General features: G+C 40.3%; 1 protein-coding gene across 1 annotated transcript in view; it reads right to left on the reverse strand.

The window, feature by feature from the left end:
- Positions 1–3,735: 3,735 nt before the first annotated feature.
- Positions 3,736–15,661, reverse strand: part of GTF3C2 (general transcription factor IIIC subunit 2) — a 2,978,836-nt gene continuing 2,966,910 nt past the window's right edge. Inside the window, exon 18 of the mRNA XM_044075341.1 lies at positions 3,736–10,109. Within this exon, the coding sequence (XP_043931276.1) occupies positions 9,888–10,109 (222 nt within the window). The 3' untranslated portion in view covers positions 3,736–9,887. The remainder of the gene's footprint in view (positions 10,110–15,661) is intronic.

The raw sequence follows: 15,661 nt of genomic DNA on the forward strand, positions 1-15,661 counted from the left end.
TTTACAGACAAAAATAGCCCGACGACAAATAGTTTGGTCGTTGAACAAGGCACAAAACCGACATCGATGGGACATTGTGGTCTGGGCCTAAACAGGTGACACAGTAAGAATGAAAATCACTGTGAGGTATTTGCTTTCCACAGGCAAGACAATTGTTAACTTTTTCTGACATCGGTTAGAGCAAGAAAAAAGGATCCCCAACGGGGTACTTAGCTTTAGAAGATTTCAGGTTTGAAACTCGAAAAATGAAAATTTCAGGTAGCTGCTGACTGGCACTTGTGAACTGCTTCTGCTTCGGGCTCCCGCGTAGCAAGAAAAGCTGATGTAATGGTGTCGGCTTAATGTTTTATAACCCTGACGACCTGACGTCATGGATGAGGCAACAGCATCCGACGCAGAAATTCCAAGACTCTGGTATTCGGGCCGACTGAAGGCTACCTGCAGGCAGATAACCCAAGTGTGATGACTGCAACAGTGAAACATGAAGAACATCTGCTTTGAGAGTGGCCATTCTAGTGGAGAATGTCTTCTTATCCTTCGCCATGGACTCTGGGGTAGACTTCGTGACTTTCTTCACAAGATCTCCCTGGAGTCGAATGACGTGTGCCATATAGTTCAGTGCCCTCACTGAGAAGGTCACTGAAGCATATACCTGCTTCCCAAAATGGTCCGCCGCCACCATCATCGCATCTACTGGGGACCTCATGTTCAAATGCATCCTATCCGATGGAGGGCTCAAAACTTTGTCAGGGCACTTGGGAATGGGCTCTATGGTGACCGGCTCCTTCCATGCCGTAGATGTTATCAGATCCACTAGTGGATCAGCAGGAGAGGACACCCAAGAGGTAGATGGGACGGAGCCGTATGCCTCCAGGAACACAGACTTGTCTGAGGTCGGTTTTGGGGCTCCCCCAGCAGAGGAAACTCCATGACGTTTCCAAAGGAGACACCCTTGGGGGGGTGACCTTGGGGAACCTTCCTCTTCATCCATGTCCGTGTCTTCTGTGAGGGACTGTGGTGGAGAATCCAAGTGCCTCCTCTTACATGTTCATTTGCCAGGCACCTCTTCAGGTGGACTCTCTGGGGAGGACTCACAAACCTCTTGTTGTTCCAACACCGGAACTTCTTGGGGCATAGCAACCATGGGCTGTCCCTGGGACAGCAAGATGGTCAAAACTGCACTCAAATTCAAGGGGGTCTGGACGGAGTCCAAGGATGAGATGGTCAGAGGCCTTGACCCCACGAGAACCCTCTCCACCACGTCAATGCTGAGGGGAAACGAACCTCCTGAGAAGTACTAACGGGGCCCATCCCCCCTGACCTGACAGGGGAGTTGGAGCAGAGCCTCCAGGAGCTGAGATGCTGAATGGGATGCTCACTCCAAGATGCTTGGAGCAGACAGCACCCCCTCAGATCCGACCCAGAGAGCTCGGATCCGAACCCATCAGATCCAACAAGCTCAAGGCGACAGCCAGCATCGAGGTACATGGTACAGTCGGTGCTGACCCAGAGGGTCCTCGGATCCAAAAACTCCAAAACCGCCGGTCGGATCGGAGAAAGAGTTATTGGCCAGAAAAAAGGTTGCAAGGAGCCCTCTCTGGAGGGAAAGGGTGCCGGCAAGACCCCCACCTGGATCTGCGTGCAGATAAAGCTCTGCATCATCTTGTCCATCTCCACTTCGCTGAGACTCCGGGTAGAGCAGTAAGACGCCACTGAAACCAGTCGGGAGTGCCTGTGGGGGGGGGGGGGAGACCTAGCTGGGGACTGGTTAAGATTCTCCTCGGGCTCAGGGGAAACCTAGGTGAACATAGCCGAGGAGACCTAGGCTAGTTGGAGGCCTAACTTTGGGTGGCGGACATGCCTGTGATTAGCGGTCGGGGGACTGCTTGTGAGTCCAGTCTTTTTTAGACTTGTCCCCTTCCCCGGACCTCTTGGTGGGAGTTTGAGTCCCAGAGGCCAGGGAAGAGGAAGAAGATGCAGAAGCCGCTGCTCCTCCCCATAGGGGAAGAAGGAACTGAAGTCCCTGAAGAGGGAAGCAGACCTGTCAAGATAAGCTTGTCCCGCCTGTCCTTAAGCACTCTGGGGTTGAAGCCAGCGCAAATAGGACAGGGGAACTTAAGATGGTCTGTATCCAGGCAAACCACACACAGAGTGTGGCCATCTGCTGGAGATAGCTTATGGCCACACTTGGTGCATTTTCTAAACCCTGCTTTAGGGGCTTCTGCCATCCATCTCAGGCCCAAACATACACGCTCTATAGAGAAAGTTAGAAAAGAGAAGAAAGCTTGCTTTTTTTTTTGTCCGACACAGATGCGGGGAGGAAAGAAAAGATATAAGGAAGAAAATAGGACAGAAAATTTAAGATTTACAGACACTTACGTGCCCTACTAACTGGAGCTTAGAACCATGGCAGTGGCAAATGAGATATGAAGGGAGACGGGGGGCATTACGGGTAAGGGGAGGAGCTCGGATCCATAGCTGGAAAGTGCAGCCGTGTCGGATCCGATGTGGATCCGAAACCCTACAGGTTGAAGACCAAATGAAGTAAATTACTTCAGATCAGTCCTTTTTAATTATTAAATCAGTAACATTTTAAAAAAGGCATTAAATGGAATATATAAGGATAGCAGTGGGTAAGGTATTTCATTCCTGTACATCTCTTTCTTGTATAACAAAGCAATTAAGGATTGAGATTTTTCCATTCAGCAGCTTTCTAATTACTGCTAAGAAATGAAGACAGATAAATTACAACTGGTCCTATATATATGATTTACTTATAAATATATCTCTCTTTTCCAAGTTAATGACTATGCAATCTACAATCAACAATAATACATATTTACTAATTTTGGGATTCTGCTATTATTATTCTGTTAAGTATGAAAAATACAAGACAATGTAAAACATACAACATGGAAAATATGAGAATAACAAAAAGAATTTGAACTACACTGTTTAACAAGCTCTATAAGCTACACATGCCTGATGTGACATTTTCTTGACAGCATTACTCAGTAATAGTAATTCAGATATCACAGTGTTGCTTAACTGTTACAAAAGCCACTGGTTACTTAGACAAAATCATTCCCTTAAAGACTGCTCCACTTTTTGTGTAAACTTTGGAAAATCATTAAGACATCAAAAACATTCTCAAGAGGCATACAAAGACGTTTCGACCTTTAGGGGGAAAATTCCATAAATTATGCTTAGATTAGGATGAATATTTCTGTCCACCTAAGGTAAATTATTAATGAATTGTTTTTGTTTTATAATGGTACTGTGCAGACTGTTATATACAGCAGAAAGTGGCACAGTTAACCTTCCACTCTTTCCTCTAACTAAAAGCAAATTTCATGAATGCCTCTAAAAGCGACTTCTGTCTTTAATGAAAATGAAATTCTTGCAATAGGAATGGAACACTTTAACAAGCTACTGTCAAAGAAACTCAACATTATCCCTAACTTAAAGAAAAAGGAATTTGCAAATTAAGAGAATAAAAACTAATGAGGCTCCAAGATAAAGTACAATAGTTGGATGATGAAATAAATACATACACTTGGAAGCAAAAGATCCCAAGGAAAGGTTAAACAGGTACCGAGATAAACTAAAAAAAAAATTTAGTAAAATCTGCTTACACTATAGGCATCATGGTACACAGGAAGCAGAAAAATCAGCATGTTTTGAACAAAAAGGTCTAAAGAGAGCAACCTAAAATAGAACACAAAACACGAGAGGTAGTAGGAACAGGTTTAATTAAAGATGCAGTGTCAATAGAGCTATTGCAGTACTACTAAGCAAATTTACTCTACACCACAGCAAAAATCAGTATCACGCTAAAAATGAAAACATGTGACTTGAGTGTTTTCCAGTTCAGCAATTCTTAATTATTCTGAAATTATTTCAATGAGACATTTACCCTTATTGATCAGCACAACTCAAAATACACTTCAGTATGTCAATTTTTAAATAAGACAAAACACACATGAATGAACTTAAAAATATTTACTGAACCAGAAAATGAAATAAGAGCATCAATGCTCAATGTGAGCAAATTTACAGTTTGCTTTACACATTCTATTTTAAAAACAAGCAAATGGTCAGAAAAAGTTAAAAAAATCTTAAATATTGGAAAATGTCTATAAAACGGACTAAAGACAAAAAGACCAATACACATGACAGATAGATAATCCCTCTAATAAAGAGAGGGATATAAAATGTGCAAGGTTTCATAACTTAAGTATTAACTACTTTGTAATAACAGTATTTACATAACACTTTGAAACCATACAGCAGCTAAAAGCACCCACAATTCACTTGTCTAATGGAGGTTCTGCAACTCTATCAGTGTTGTAAGGTAATAATTACTTTAGGGCACATAATGTTGCAACAATCTAGGTGCCAATTTTCATGGTTTCTTCATAGCTTTTTTTTTCATTAGATCATTTGGGTTTTGAGGTTTTCAAAGTGGAGGCTCTCCAGTGAAGTACTGCAATGCTGTCACTACTTCAGTTTAATTTTTTTTATCAGCAATCATTCACATACTTGTATGTATACCAATATGAAAGAAGGAAGATAAAAATACAGTGAACACACACATCTGATCATCTTTAAGAAGGGTATTCCGGACATAAGCTGGTTAAACAGTTCACAGGTGACATTTTACTCAAATATAGTGTAGGCTGAACTACTTGTAACTGTTAAAAACTAAAGTACCACAGTAAAATAATACATATATTCTTATTTCGTACTTCTACATTTACAATTGGAGATGATTTAGGAATGTCTCATGAACACCTGGGATAGAAGTGCAGCAGCAAAGAAGCCTACTAACCTGTGACTCATCACACTAGTGTCAAGTTACAAAATGAGGTAGACACTTGTTCTAGTTACAAAAATGATGCACATACATATGCCCCAATGCAGCATATAACCCTTTACACAGTCACTGTCCAAGACTCAAAGCTACTATCCAGAACACAGCAGCCACTGCATCAAGATCACAGACCACTATTGCAAACAAAAAGGAAATGTGCAATATTACAGGCCAGTCTAGATTCTCAAGTGTTAACGGGAATGAGCTGGGGCTGATTTGAAGAAGAACAGCATTTGGCAGGCTACAGAGCTATGAGATTACCTGCAAATTAAACTGCACATTACAATATGTACTTTGTTTAATAAAACTACCAGGTTCATGGGGTGTTTTCCAAATTACATGTGACTTCAAAAATGGCAATGCTGACATGCAATAAAAACAGCAGAAGAAAAAGAATGTTTCTAAATGTTCAACCACCACCACCTTAAGAAGTGAGTGACAATGCATTTGATTTCTCAGTGACAAAGTAGCTAATTCATTTAACTGTTAACTGTTATTTTTTTTGGATCAATTTAGTAATAGGCGTTTTAAGATATGTCCACAATTGGATAACTTTTCACGCTTAGGTCAAGGTAGTAGAAAACGCTTACACAAAAAAAAAAAGAGACTAAAAAATGTGAAAAAGATGCCCAAGTAAGCACAAGCCTCTTAACACCCCCCCCCCCCGAAACTAAGAAGCTGCAGTCAACAGAGAGGCAGAAAGTCAAATCAGTGATGCATTGATAAAGATGATAACAAATAACTTGAGAGTTTCAGCAATTTCAACCACTAAATATTTCCTACCATTACACTGTTTTTAAATATCCTACTAAAGCAATAAAGGGAAAATGGCCAGTGGGGAAAAAAGCAACAAGGATGGAGGAGGTGCATAATCTCAACAGACTTACATGCTGCCTTTACTTCTGGTGGCAATGCTACTTCCACCCCCTTGTTCCAAACCACACAGTGAACTAAGTATGAACGAATATTCACTTGGTATTATTAAAAGATTTTTATATCAGCAGAACACAATGCTGTGAAACATAAAAGAAGAAAAATGTCATCTGCATCACAGCAAATTAAAATTATTGGCATTTTTACTAGGTTACAGAAGCCATTTAAAACTTAAAAAGATCTGTGCAGGTCCACAACTAGCCATCCCTCCTGCTTGTATTAGCATGTCAACCTACTTGATATTTAAGATTTATAGAGTTAACACAGTAGAAATCATGCATATGTTACTACTACCCAGAACAACAGAATTGACATAATGAAAACATGCTAAACTGCAAAATAATTCCTAATCTTTTGATTTCAGACAATGATGAATGCTAAGAAAAAAGGTACTGAGCACTCTTCACTATAAACACTGCAACACTGGCCAACAACATATGGCTTGAAGGTTGAAAACGATCAGCTCACTAGTAGGACAGATGACTGGTACGACTTTTCCCACTGTGGTCTTCGCCAGAGTAAATATCTTTCTAATGTCATTATTCTTGCTATTGCTTCTAGTGAATAGTTTATTGCTTCTAGTTAACAGTCTGAAGGACTAATCAGACAGCATAGTTACATGACTGGATTACAATCTGTACTGAATAATGCCGAAATTACATTAATTTTTCAAACGTGCAAACAAATTTAGATACTATGAAAATCATAACAAAATAACCAGATGTACAAAACACACTTAAAATACTGCCCAGCTACATTATATAATTACAGAATATGCTTGAAAAAGATAGCTGTTGCATGTAAAAAGTTAAGTTATGGAAACATAATCAAAAATGATTATAAGAATGCCAAAATATTCCCATAAATAGTCACTTAGATGATGTTAGCAAAAAAAAAAAAGAAAAATTTCAGAAGCCACATTACTCGTATTCAAATTATTGCCTTTTTTTTGAGGTGGGAGAAGTGAACTGCCCGTCTGCAACTTTCAAAGAACACTGCAGTATACTTTTACATTAAAATAATTTCTTAAACCCCAATAACTCACACAAAGGACATCTCTTGCTACCATTTCTGATGTACAACCATCAAGAGTCAGTAACAGCTCACGCTTCGCTAACATCAGTAGTAATTGTGTTTAAAAATGAAAATATAAAAACCTTAAAATGATTAAAAACGTCAACTTTTTTTTTCTATTACTTGCCTTTTGCCCCTGTGTCTGTAAACTACCGAACATACTGCTAATCTAACTGAGGTCGCTCATTTCCTCATACTACGTAACGCCAGCAAAGCAGCAAAGATGGGTGACAGCCATCCAGAAAGGCCATTGTCCAGGGACCTATGAGGTTAGTTTGTGCCCTCACTGGTATCCCAGCACTACAAGTGCATATACTATAAAAGTTTATCCCACCTCCTCTGGTAAGGGGACCTGTGATCCATGTCACTCTGGGAGCCATTATGCCCACCTCCATGTACCTGTAATGAATACTACTGCATAAATGGCTTTGTGGCCAAATGCTCCTTTGAGGACTGTCCCTTGTGCTGCTGCTCCTCATCTGATGGATTGTGGCAATGGACAGCCCCAGCATCCCTATATCAGTTCCAACAGACATTCCAGAAGCTAATCAAACTCAGGTAGCCAGGGTCATAGTCAAGGCATTATCTTTCTACTCCAATGGACCTGACTCATTTAAAAAAAAAACTGCTAAACAAAGAGGGCACATTCTTGTAAATACAGCAAGTTACATGGCCACCCTGTGAATGCACTGCCCCAGTGTTACAGGACAAAATGCAGTAACATTAAATAAATAAAACTGAAAATAAATGTTTTTAAATTATTTCTGAAGTCTGCATTACTGAATCCTGAGTGCAATAACGACTAATATTGAACTCATTTTTTGTGAGGAAGATACAGCTACTTTACTTACAGTTCAGTAGTACTGCTCTTAGGTACAACTGACATTTTAATTAAAATATACAGGCCTAGTACTAACGACATAAATAAAAAGCTCTAATTTTGTTTGTTTCTCTTTTCAGTCATAAAAAGTATTTCAAACAATATGAGAAATATGTTTACACAGCTGTATTTTGCACATTGAAGACATAGAGAATACAGTTACTGTGTCTTTTATGTGTTCCCCAAATAAATTTTCTTTCCAAAATGGTTACATTAGAATTTTAACAGTTCTTTAATGAAAAGAGTGTAAATATGCTGCTTCATTCCTTCACACTTTCTAATGGGACGTGTCACTCTGACCACTCGCTATCCAGAACTGTACTACCTGCTGTGTTTGAAATGTAAATGGGTCCACAACTCACATCCCAAAAAAAAAGAATACAACATTGCACTGGTACTATATCCAAATAAGACTCTCACTCAACTATGTCACATGTTAGTGGTTTCTTTACCAAGAATATATGGCATGGGCTACAAAGCTCCATGGAGCATCACTGCACTACCTCTGGTTCTTAACACTTTTTTGATGATCATTTCACACACTGAGCAAATGACAGTAAGCATCATGTATGCTTCAGGAACTTTTCCCCATTTTCTCAGTCTTGCAATGCTGACCTTCACTGCTGACACCAGTATAAAGCCCAGTAATCCTGTTCACAAGAGGAAAGAAGGCATGCATTGTGATCCAGGGTCTGTTCTCAAACTCAAGCCCTCTTAAAAAGCTTCTCATTATGGTTCCATTCTACTACTTCTGTTTTCTGACTTTATACGTTTTTGGTTCATTTAACATTTTGTAAGCCAGAACCCACTACAACACCAAAAGGATCCACTAAACAAATGATATCCAACAACAGTCAATACAAGCCATGCTACACCAGCCATAAAAAAAAAAGTTTGTACCTACAAAGGAGCCAGAGGTGAGTAAATGCAATAAATCCAAAGATCGTCCTGCTGGGAAAGTTATAATCATTAATATATGTAATATCATGTTTGAAGAACTTCCATTTTAGATCAAATATATACCTTTTTTTATATGAAGCATAACAATAAAAATATTTCTTAACTTTCAGCTCACGTAAGAGAGAGTTCTTGTGAAAATCACATGGCAGCTACTGATAATGCCAAGTTTATCACTTCAAGAATGAGTTGCATTTTCAAAAACAGAGCAAGACAGGCAAAGGCAAGTACTTCAAAAGACACTCTCCACTTAAACAGTGACTGAATCTGATCACTGCTGTACTATTACCACAAAGGTGATCATAAAGACTGATTTTAAAAAACTGGACATGTTCTGATGTACAACACATGGACAGTGACTGCATGTGGCAAAGTTCATTTAGCTGTCCTGACTAAAAATGGAAATTACTTACCACAGAAGGAAATATGCTTCTTATCTCCAAATGCAGTACTGTCTATGTTGTACAGAAGACACAATGTAAGGGTTCATTTCACACAATCATCCTCTATGGGGCAAGCCAAGACGGACATGGCAAATGTAAGCCTTATAGAAAGTCAAATTATGAAGCTCAATATCTGGTTAGGACTAGGTTGGTGCCACTAGGGAGTCTAAGTGTACTAAATAACACTAAGGTGGCTTGTTTAAGCATTTTTACTCCTTAGTCTGACTCTGTTCCTTTCTTCTTCACTTACACAATGGTGTATACAGATCATCATAAGCAAAAAGAACACCTAACGTATTAGCAGTACCTGTCAGACAGATTAGAGAATGGGGCTTCTTTCTTCTGCAGTGCTTTATTCAGATTTTTTTTTAAATATAATGCACCACAAAATGCTGACACTAAATCGTTGTGCTCATATGTGGCAGTGGTGCTACAGTGCGTGTCAGAACCTTCCAAATGCTCAGAACCTGCATTTTCATATAAGGCTAGAAAACTGTAACTCAATTTGAAGATCAGGAAACAAAGTGAATAGGGCACCTTTTACTTAACCTGCTACCATCAACACAAAGGAGCTTGGAAATCATCACCTTAATGCAGGAATGACTGTTGAAGGATAAAGCAGGCTAGCTGAATACACCTCTACAACCAGCTGAAATTCCATTTGGTCCAAAAGGTAAAACCACCGCAAAGAGGCAAGGTAGGAGCTTTATTAAGACTGCTTAGCCACTTAGTTAGCCTGTACAACACTGTGGCTCACAGCAGTGCCAGAGTTCTCTCCTAATGGGATTTCACTGAAGTGGTACATGGCACTGAACTGAGCTTGGCATTCCTTGATCAGTTTTCTGCTGATATGGGTGTTGAGGCTCTGCATACAGTGGGCTCGAACAATACCCGACTGACCTCCTGACAGCATCCAGCCATGGGAATCCAGGTTAGGATTCATACGGACCTAGTAAACATCAATACAAAAATAAAAATTCCATCGTTAACAGACACATATCGCAAACATCTGCAAAAAACATTAAGCATTTTTAAAGCAGGTACTATTCATTACAAGTGATAACAGGAATACATTCAGCTAGGTGGACACTTTGTAAATATGATCGAGAAAACACTGAATCTTTAAGACTATGCCTTATTGTACAAATTTATCAGAAAGTCTCTTGCTGTAAAAATTTAGGACAGCTTCACAACCTCCTAAATATCCAGGGACCACCGACCTGGCTCTACAGTGGCCGACGTATTAGAGGTAATTCTTTCATCTTCCCTTCAATACATGTCCAATGGGAAGCCTTACGAAAGTAGAAGAAACGCTACTCACCATCAAATTCTTGTTGCACCTGGAGCACACAGATTAGTAAGAACTGGAAGCTTAGACTGTTCTCAGGCTGGCTACCTGCTTCTTAGGATGCAGAGAGAAACTCTGCTATAAGAGAGCAGTCTCTCAGATATGAGTACACTTACCATAAGAATATATTTTGGGATATATAATCACTGATGTAGGAAGTCATAAAATGAGTGAGAGAAAACCCAGCGATGATGTCAATCCTTTGAACAGATCTCTTTCCAAGTGATGAATGTCTCTGCAGTGCACAGCAGCAGCCGCATACCACAGCTGTTCAGCACTTTTAATTAAGAACCAAGGGCTTTGATTTCTTTACAAAATAAACATTCTTTCTTATTAGGGATCAGTTGTAAAAAACGATCCAAGTATGACATGGTGAGTTTAACACTTACTAAATTTAGTAGTGATATGAAAGAAGTGAGTAAAGGGACAAGGCTAAAACAATGCAACTTTCTTATGTCTGGAGAACAGAGAAAGACATTGTGTGGAAAACACTTAGCTGTTTTTGTTTTGCTCCCCATTTCACTTGGAATCTTTCCTACAGCACCAGACTGCAATACTGGACACTAAAAATATGAACAGAGACAGGAATATCAGGAAGTAAAAAAATACAGCCCTAGTCAAAAAGGTATTTTAGGAACTATCCTTGATGATAAAAAATGGGGTGTAAAGAAATCCAGAACATAAATCGGAGCCTAAATAGGTGTTTGTGAAGGAGGACTTATTCTGCTATTCATGCACTGTGTGTTAAAATGCAAAATATTTCAGCAAGTAATGACCGTTAATCAATGTGCTGAGATCTGTACTCAAATTGGATCTCAAAAAAAAAAAAAATGGAATAATATACCATACCCAAAAAGACAAGCTGATCCTGCAATAATTTAAATCAGAACTAAAAAAAATACCTAGACTAGCAAACATATGGCTATGTACTTACTTACCTCCTGGCTAACTCAAACTGACAAAACCACTTCTTACCAAACAATTATTCAATAGACTAGGTTATAACATAAAATCTTCACAAACAAGACTACTTTCTAAAACCTTTCTTCCTTCGCTTACTACACTCCCTCGATTTACAGTTCTCATTTTATTTCTTAAACGAAAGTTATGTACTTACCATAATGACAGATTATTTCTCATTTTTGTCTGCTTCAGGGTTGTCAGATCCGACCTCATCACCACCTCTGAAGCTTCTTCAGTTCCAGTGCTATGACTTCTCCCCTACCCATAATTCTCTGCCCTCTCCCCTAACACCTCAGATCGAGTTTGCCCCCTGCCAGCATAGAAGCAAAGTCGTGTGTCAATTCTGGAAGGGGAAAAGATGCAGGGAGTTTGAACCTGATGAAAATGATACAACATGGTTCTATCTTTATGGTTAAGTATATCATTTTCATATTCAATGTTGTGTATTTTCGTCCAATTCAACACACTGAACAGATTCCAAAGCTGTCTATCTGGGAGGTATCAAGGAAGGACATTCCAAATGATGGTAGAACCACAAGAACATGATATGGACTGCATATCCAGCGTATAATGAGACATGAAAGTATGGACTGTGGACTAAGTTACTGTAACACAAATTGTCAAAGGAAAGCCTTCTAGAAAAGGCTGTCAAAGAACATACTGGTCTAGTGGAATGAGCTTTAGGCCTACATTTAAGAACTAAATTCTTGCTGTTATATACAAAAGAAATGCAGTTTAATAACCAAAAGGGTAACTCAAGTGATAGCTTTATGCAGTTTTGGCTTTGAAAAGGCAACAAAAGTACAGTTTTGTACCTACCATAAATGTAGATGTTCGAAGATCCACATTGCTGCAGTCCTAACACTTGGGTAGTCCGCTGTCCCTAGGTCGGCCCGAATATCAGAGTTGACTGACATCAGAACGTCAGGGTACCCATATCCTCAGTCTTTTCTTGCCCCAGATGTCAGAAGACCCTAAAAGAAAGGTCAAAACCCATAGACAACAACTAAACAACCAACCAGCCTAACACCAAAAATATGTACAATATATACAATATATACAATATACACAATATACCTCAGATGGATAACCCAACCCACACAACCACCTCAAACTACAGAGGGAAGGAGGGCAATGTGGATCTTGAACATCTACATTTATGGTAGGTACAAAACTGTACTATGTTCTTCATCTCACATTGCTGCAGTCCTAACACTTGGTAGAATCCCAAAGCAGAGGTAAGGGAGGATGGCTAAACTATAATGAAGCAGGAGCTGCCAAAATGCCCTGCAACACAGCAGTGGCAAAACCAGCCCTGGATTTAGAGTACAGTGGAAGGTGGTAATGCCTAGAGAAGGTATGCACTGAACTCCAAGTGGCTGCCTCCAGAATATCTGAAGTGGCAGTAGCCCTAGTGGAATGAGGCCTAATCCCAACTGGAATCTCTTTGCCATGATGGGAATAACAGAAAGCAATGCAAAATCCAATCCACTTAGAAATAGTTTGTTTTGACACGGGCTTGCCCTGAGAGCACAAAGCAAAGAAACTAATAACTGCTGAGATTGTCTGAACCCTTTAGTTCTGTCCAAATAATCTGCCTGTGTACATCTAAAGTGTGCAAAATCTTTTCCTTTATTTTGGGGATTTGCATAAAAGTAGGCAAATGAATAGTTTGGTTTAAAGCCACACTAGAAACCACTTTAGGCATAAAGGAAAGATACCCTATCCTTATGGAAAATTAAGAAAGGCTCAACTGCCATAAGGGCCTGCAATTCAGAAACCCTTCTTGCAGAGGTAATGGCCAACAAAAAGCAGTCTTCCATGACAAATATTTCAACTCAGCAGTAGCTGCAGGCTCAAAAGGTTGTAGAGTGAGTTTCTCCAACACAAAATTGAGATCCCAAGCAGGAGTAGGAGCCCTTCGGGTCTTATTCCTAAGAAATTGCTTGAACAAAGGATGAGAAAACAATGGTGGGTCACAGTCGTAGTGAGCTGAAATTGCTGCAGCATGGATCTTAATAGAAGAGAAGGACAAACCTTTGTCTAACAACTCAGTAAGATATTGAAGAGCCACACTTAAATCAGGATCAGAAACATCCAAATCCTTAGCTGCACTCCAAAACAAAAATCTCTTCCATTTATCTTGTACTAGCCTTCTAGCTTCAAATCACATTCAAAACTTGTTGTGGAAGTTGAGACCCTCTATGGTTTAAAACAGAATATGCCAGGCTGTTAGGTGAAGAGAGTGAAGCTTGACATTGAGCAAATGACTGTCCTCCTGGGACAACAGATGTGGAATCAAAGGCAAAGGCCATGGAGGCTTCCGTACTAGACTTCTCAGTAATGGGTACCAGTGCTGTCGAGGCCAATCTGGAGCTATCAAAATCATCCTTGGCTTGTCCTGTCTGACCTTCAGAAGTACCTTTGGGAGGAGAGGCAGAGGTGGAAAGGCATACACATGAAGATTTTTCCAACTGAAAGAAAGAGCATCCACTTTCCAAGCTGTGGGATGAAACCTCTTTGTGCAAAACTTTGGAAGCGAACAGATCTATGTCTGGAGTTCCCCAGGACACTGTCAATTTCTGAAATACATGAAGATCCAGTTTCCACTCGTGGGGATCCATGATTTGTCTGCTTAACACATCTGCTAAGGAGTTCTGTGCTCCGGCAGAAACCTTGCCTGAAGACTTAGTTGTAAACTGAGAGCAGTCTCCCACAAAATCATTGCTTGCCTGCATAGAGGATAAGAATGTGTTCCCCTTGCTTGTTGATGTACCACATGACAGTTGTGTTGTCTGTTAGAATCAACACCTGCCCTGGAAGAAGTAAATCCTTGAAAGCTATTAATGCAAACTGGACTGCTAACATCTCCTTCAAGTTGATATGTAGATGCTGTAGTCTGACAGGCCACTTGTCTTGTATCCACTTTCCGTTTAGATGAGCTCCCCAAGCTTTGTCCAAGGCATCTGTCGTTAAAATTTGAGGGTCACAGAGAGTCCCTTGTTTAGGTGACATTCCTGAGCCCACCACAAAAATTCCTTTTGAATGCAAGGTATTATTTGAATGACAGTGTCCAGATCCTGGCAGTGCTGTTTCCATACATTTTGAGATACCATTGCAACTTCCTCATATGCAGTTTGGCATTGGGAAGCACCAGAATACAAGATGCCATGAACCCTAAGGCTTGAAGGACTGTCCTTGCAGTCAGCCTGGACTGAAGAGATAGATGATGGAAGTAAAGGGAAAGATTCTTTTGTTTGTCCGGGGTTAGAAAGGCCATCTGGGATGCTGTATTCAGTCTTACACCCAGAAAGCATGTCTTGAGAGGGTACTAGACTGGACTTTATTTTGTTCACAGAATACCCCAGGCATCTTAGCACTGCTATCACATATTCCAAATGACGAAGAAGCTCGTCCTTCCTTGAGCCAGAATCAGGCAATCGTCCAAATAAGGATAGATTTGTATTCCTTTCAGCCTGAAGAAAGCTATCACTGGAGCCAGAACTTTCGTAAATACTCTGTAGATAAGCCAAGGGCAATGCAGAGAACTGATAGTGAGAAGTCCCAGTCCACTTCCTGCAACTTAGCCTGATAGGAACATGAAGGTAAGCCTCCTTGAGATCCAAAGTTACCATCCAGTGATCCTTGCCCAGCAGAGGTAAAAGCTGTTGTAACGTCAACATTTTGAACTTGGGAATGTCCAGATAAGTGTTGAGGATAGATAAATCCAAAATTGGTCTCCACGTGTTCCCCTTTTGGTACAAGGAACAGGCGAGAATAAAATCCTAGGCCTTTCTGGCATAGGAACCGCTGTATTATTTGGAGTAACAGAGAAATTTGCTTGTGAGCCTCTATTCTTTGTTGAGGAGGAATGTCTGGCATGCCTTTGAAAGGAGGCAAGGTATGGAAATAAAACCTGTAACCGTGATGTATGATATCCAATACCCATCTGTCTTGGGTAATCAAACTCCAATTTTCTTTGAAAAGTGCCAACCTTCCTCCCAAAGGTGCTGCCAGGCGAGAAGGTTCCGGCAGCTGAAAAGGTAGGTCATTGGGTCTGTTTACGAAAGGACTGACCCCTGCCCTCACCCGAAGACTGTGCAGGAGAACTCCCTGTTCTAGGCCTGAAAGAGCCCTGACCTCTGACCCTGCCACGTCTAGATCTACCCCTAGACTGGGAATCGTAAGAA

Source organism: Protopterus annectens, chromosome 6.part1, assembly GCF_019279795.1.
Source record: "Protopterus annectens isolate FY-2018-M chromosome 6.part1, PAN1.0, whole genome shotgun sequence".
Classification (NCBI taxonomy): domain Eukaryota; kingdom Metazoa; phylum Chordata; order Ceratodontiformes; family Protopteridae; genus Protopterus; species Protopterus annectens.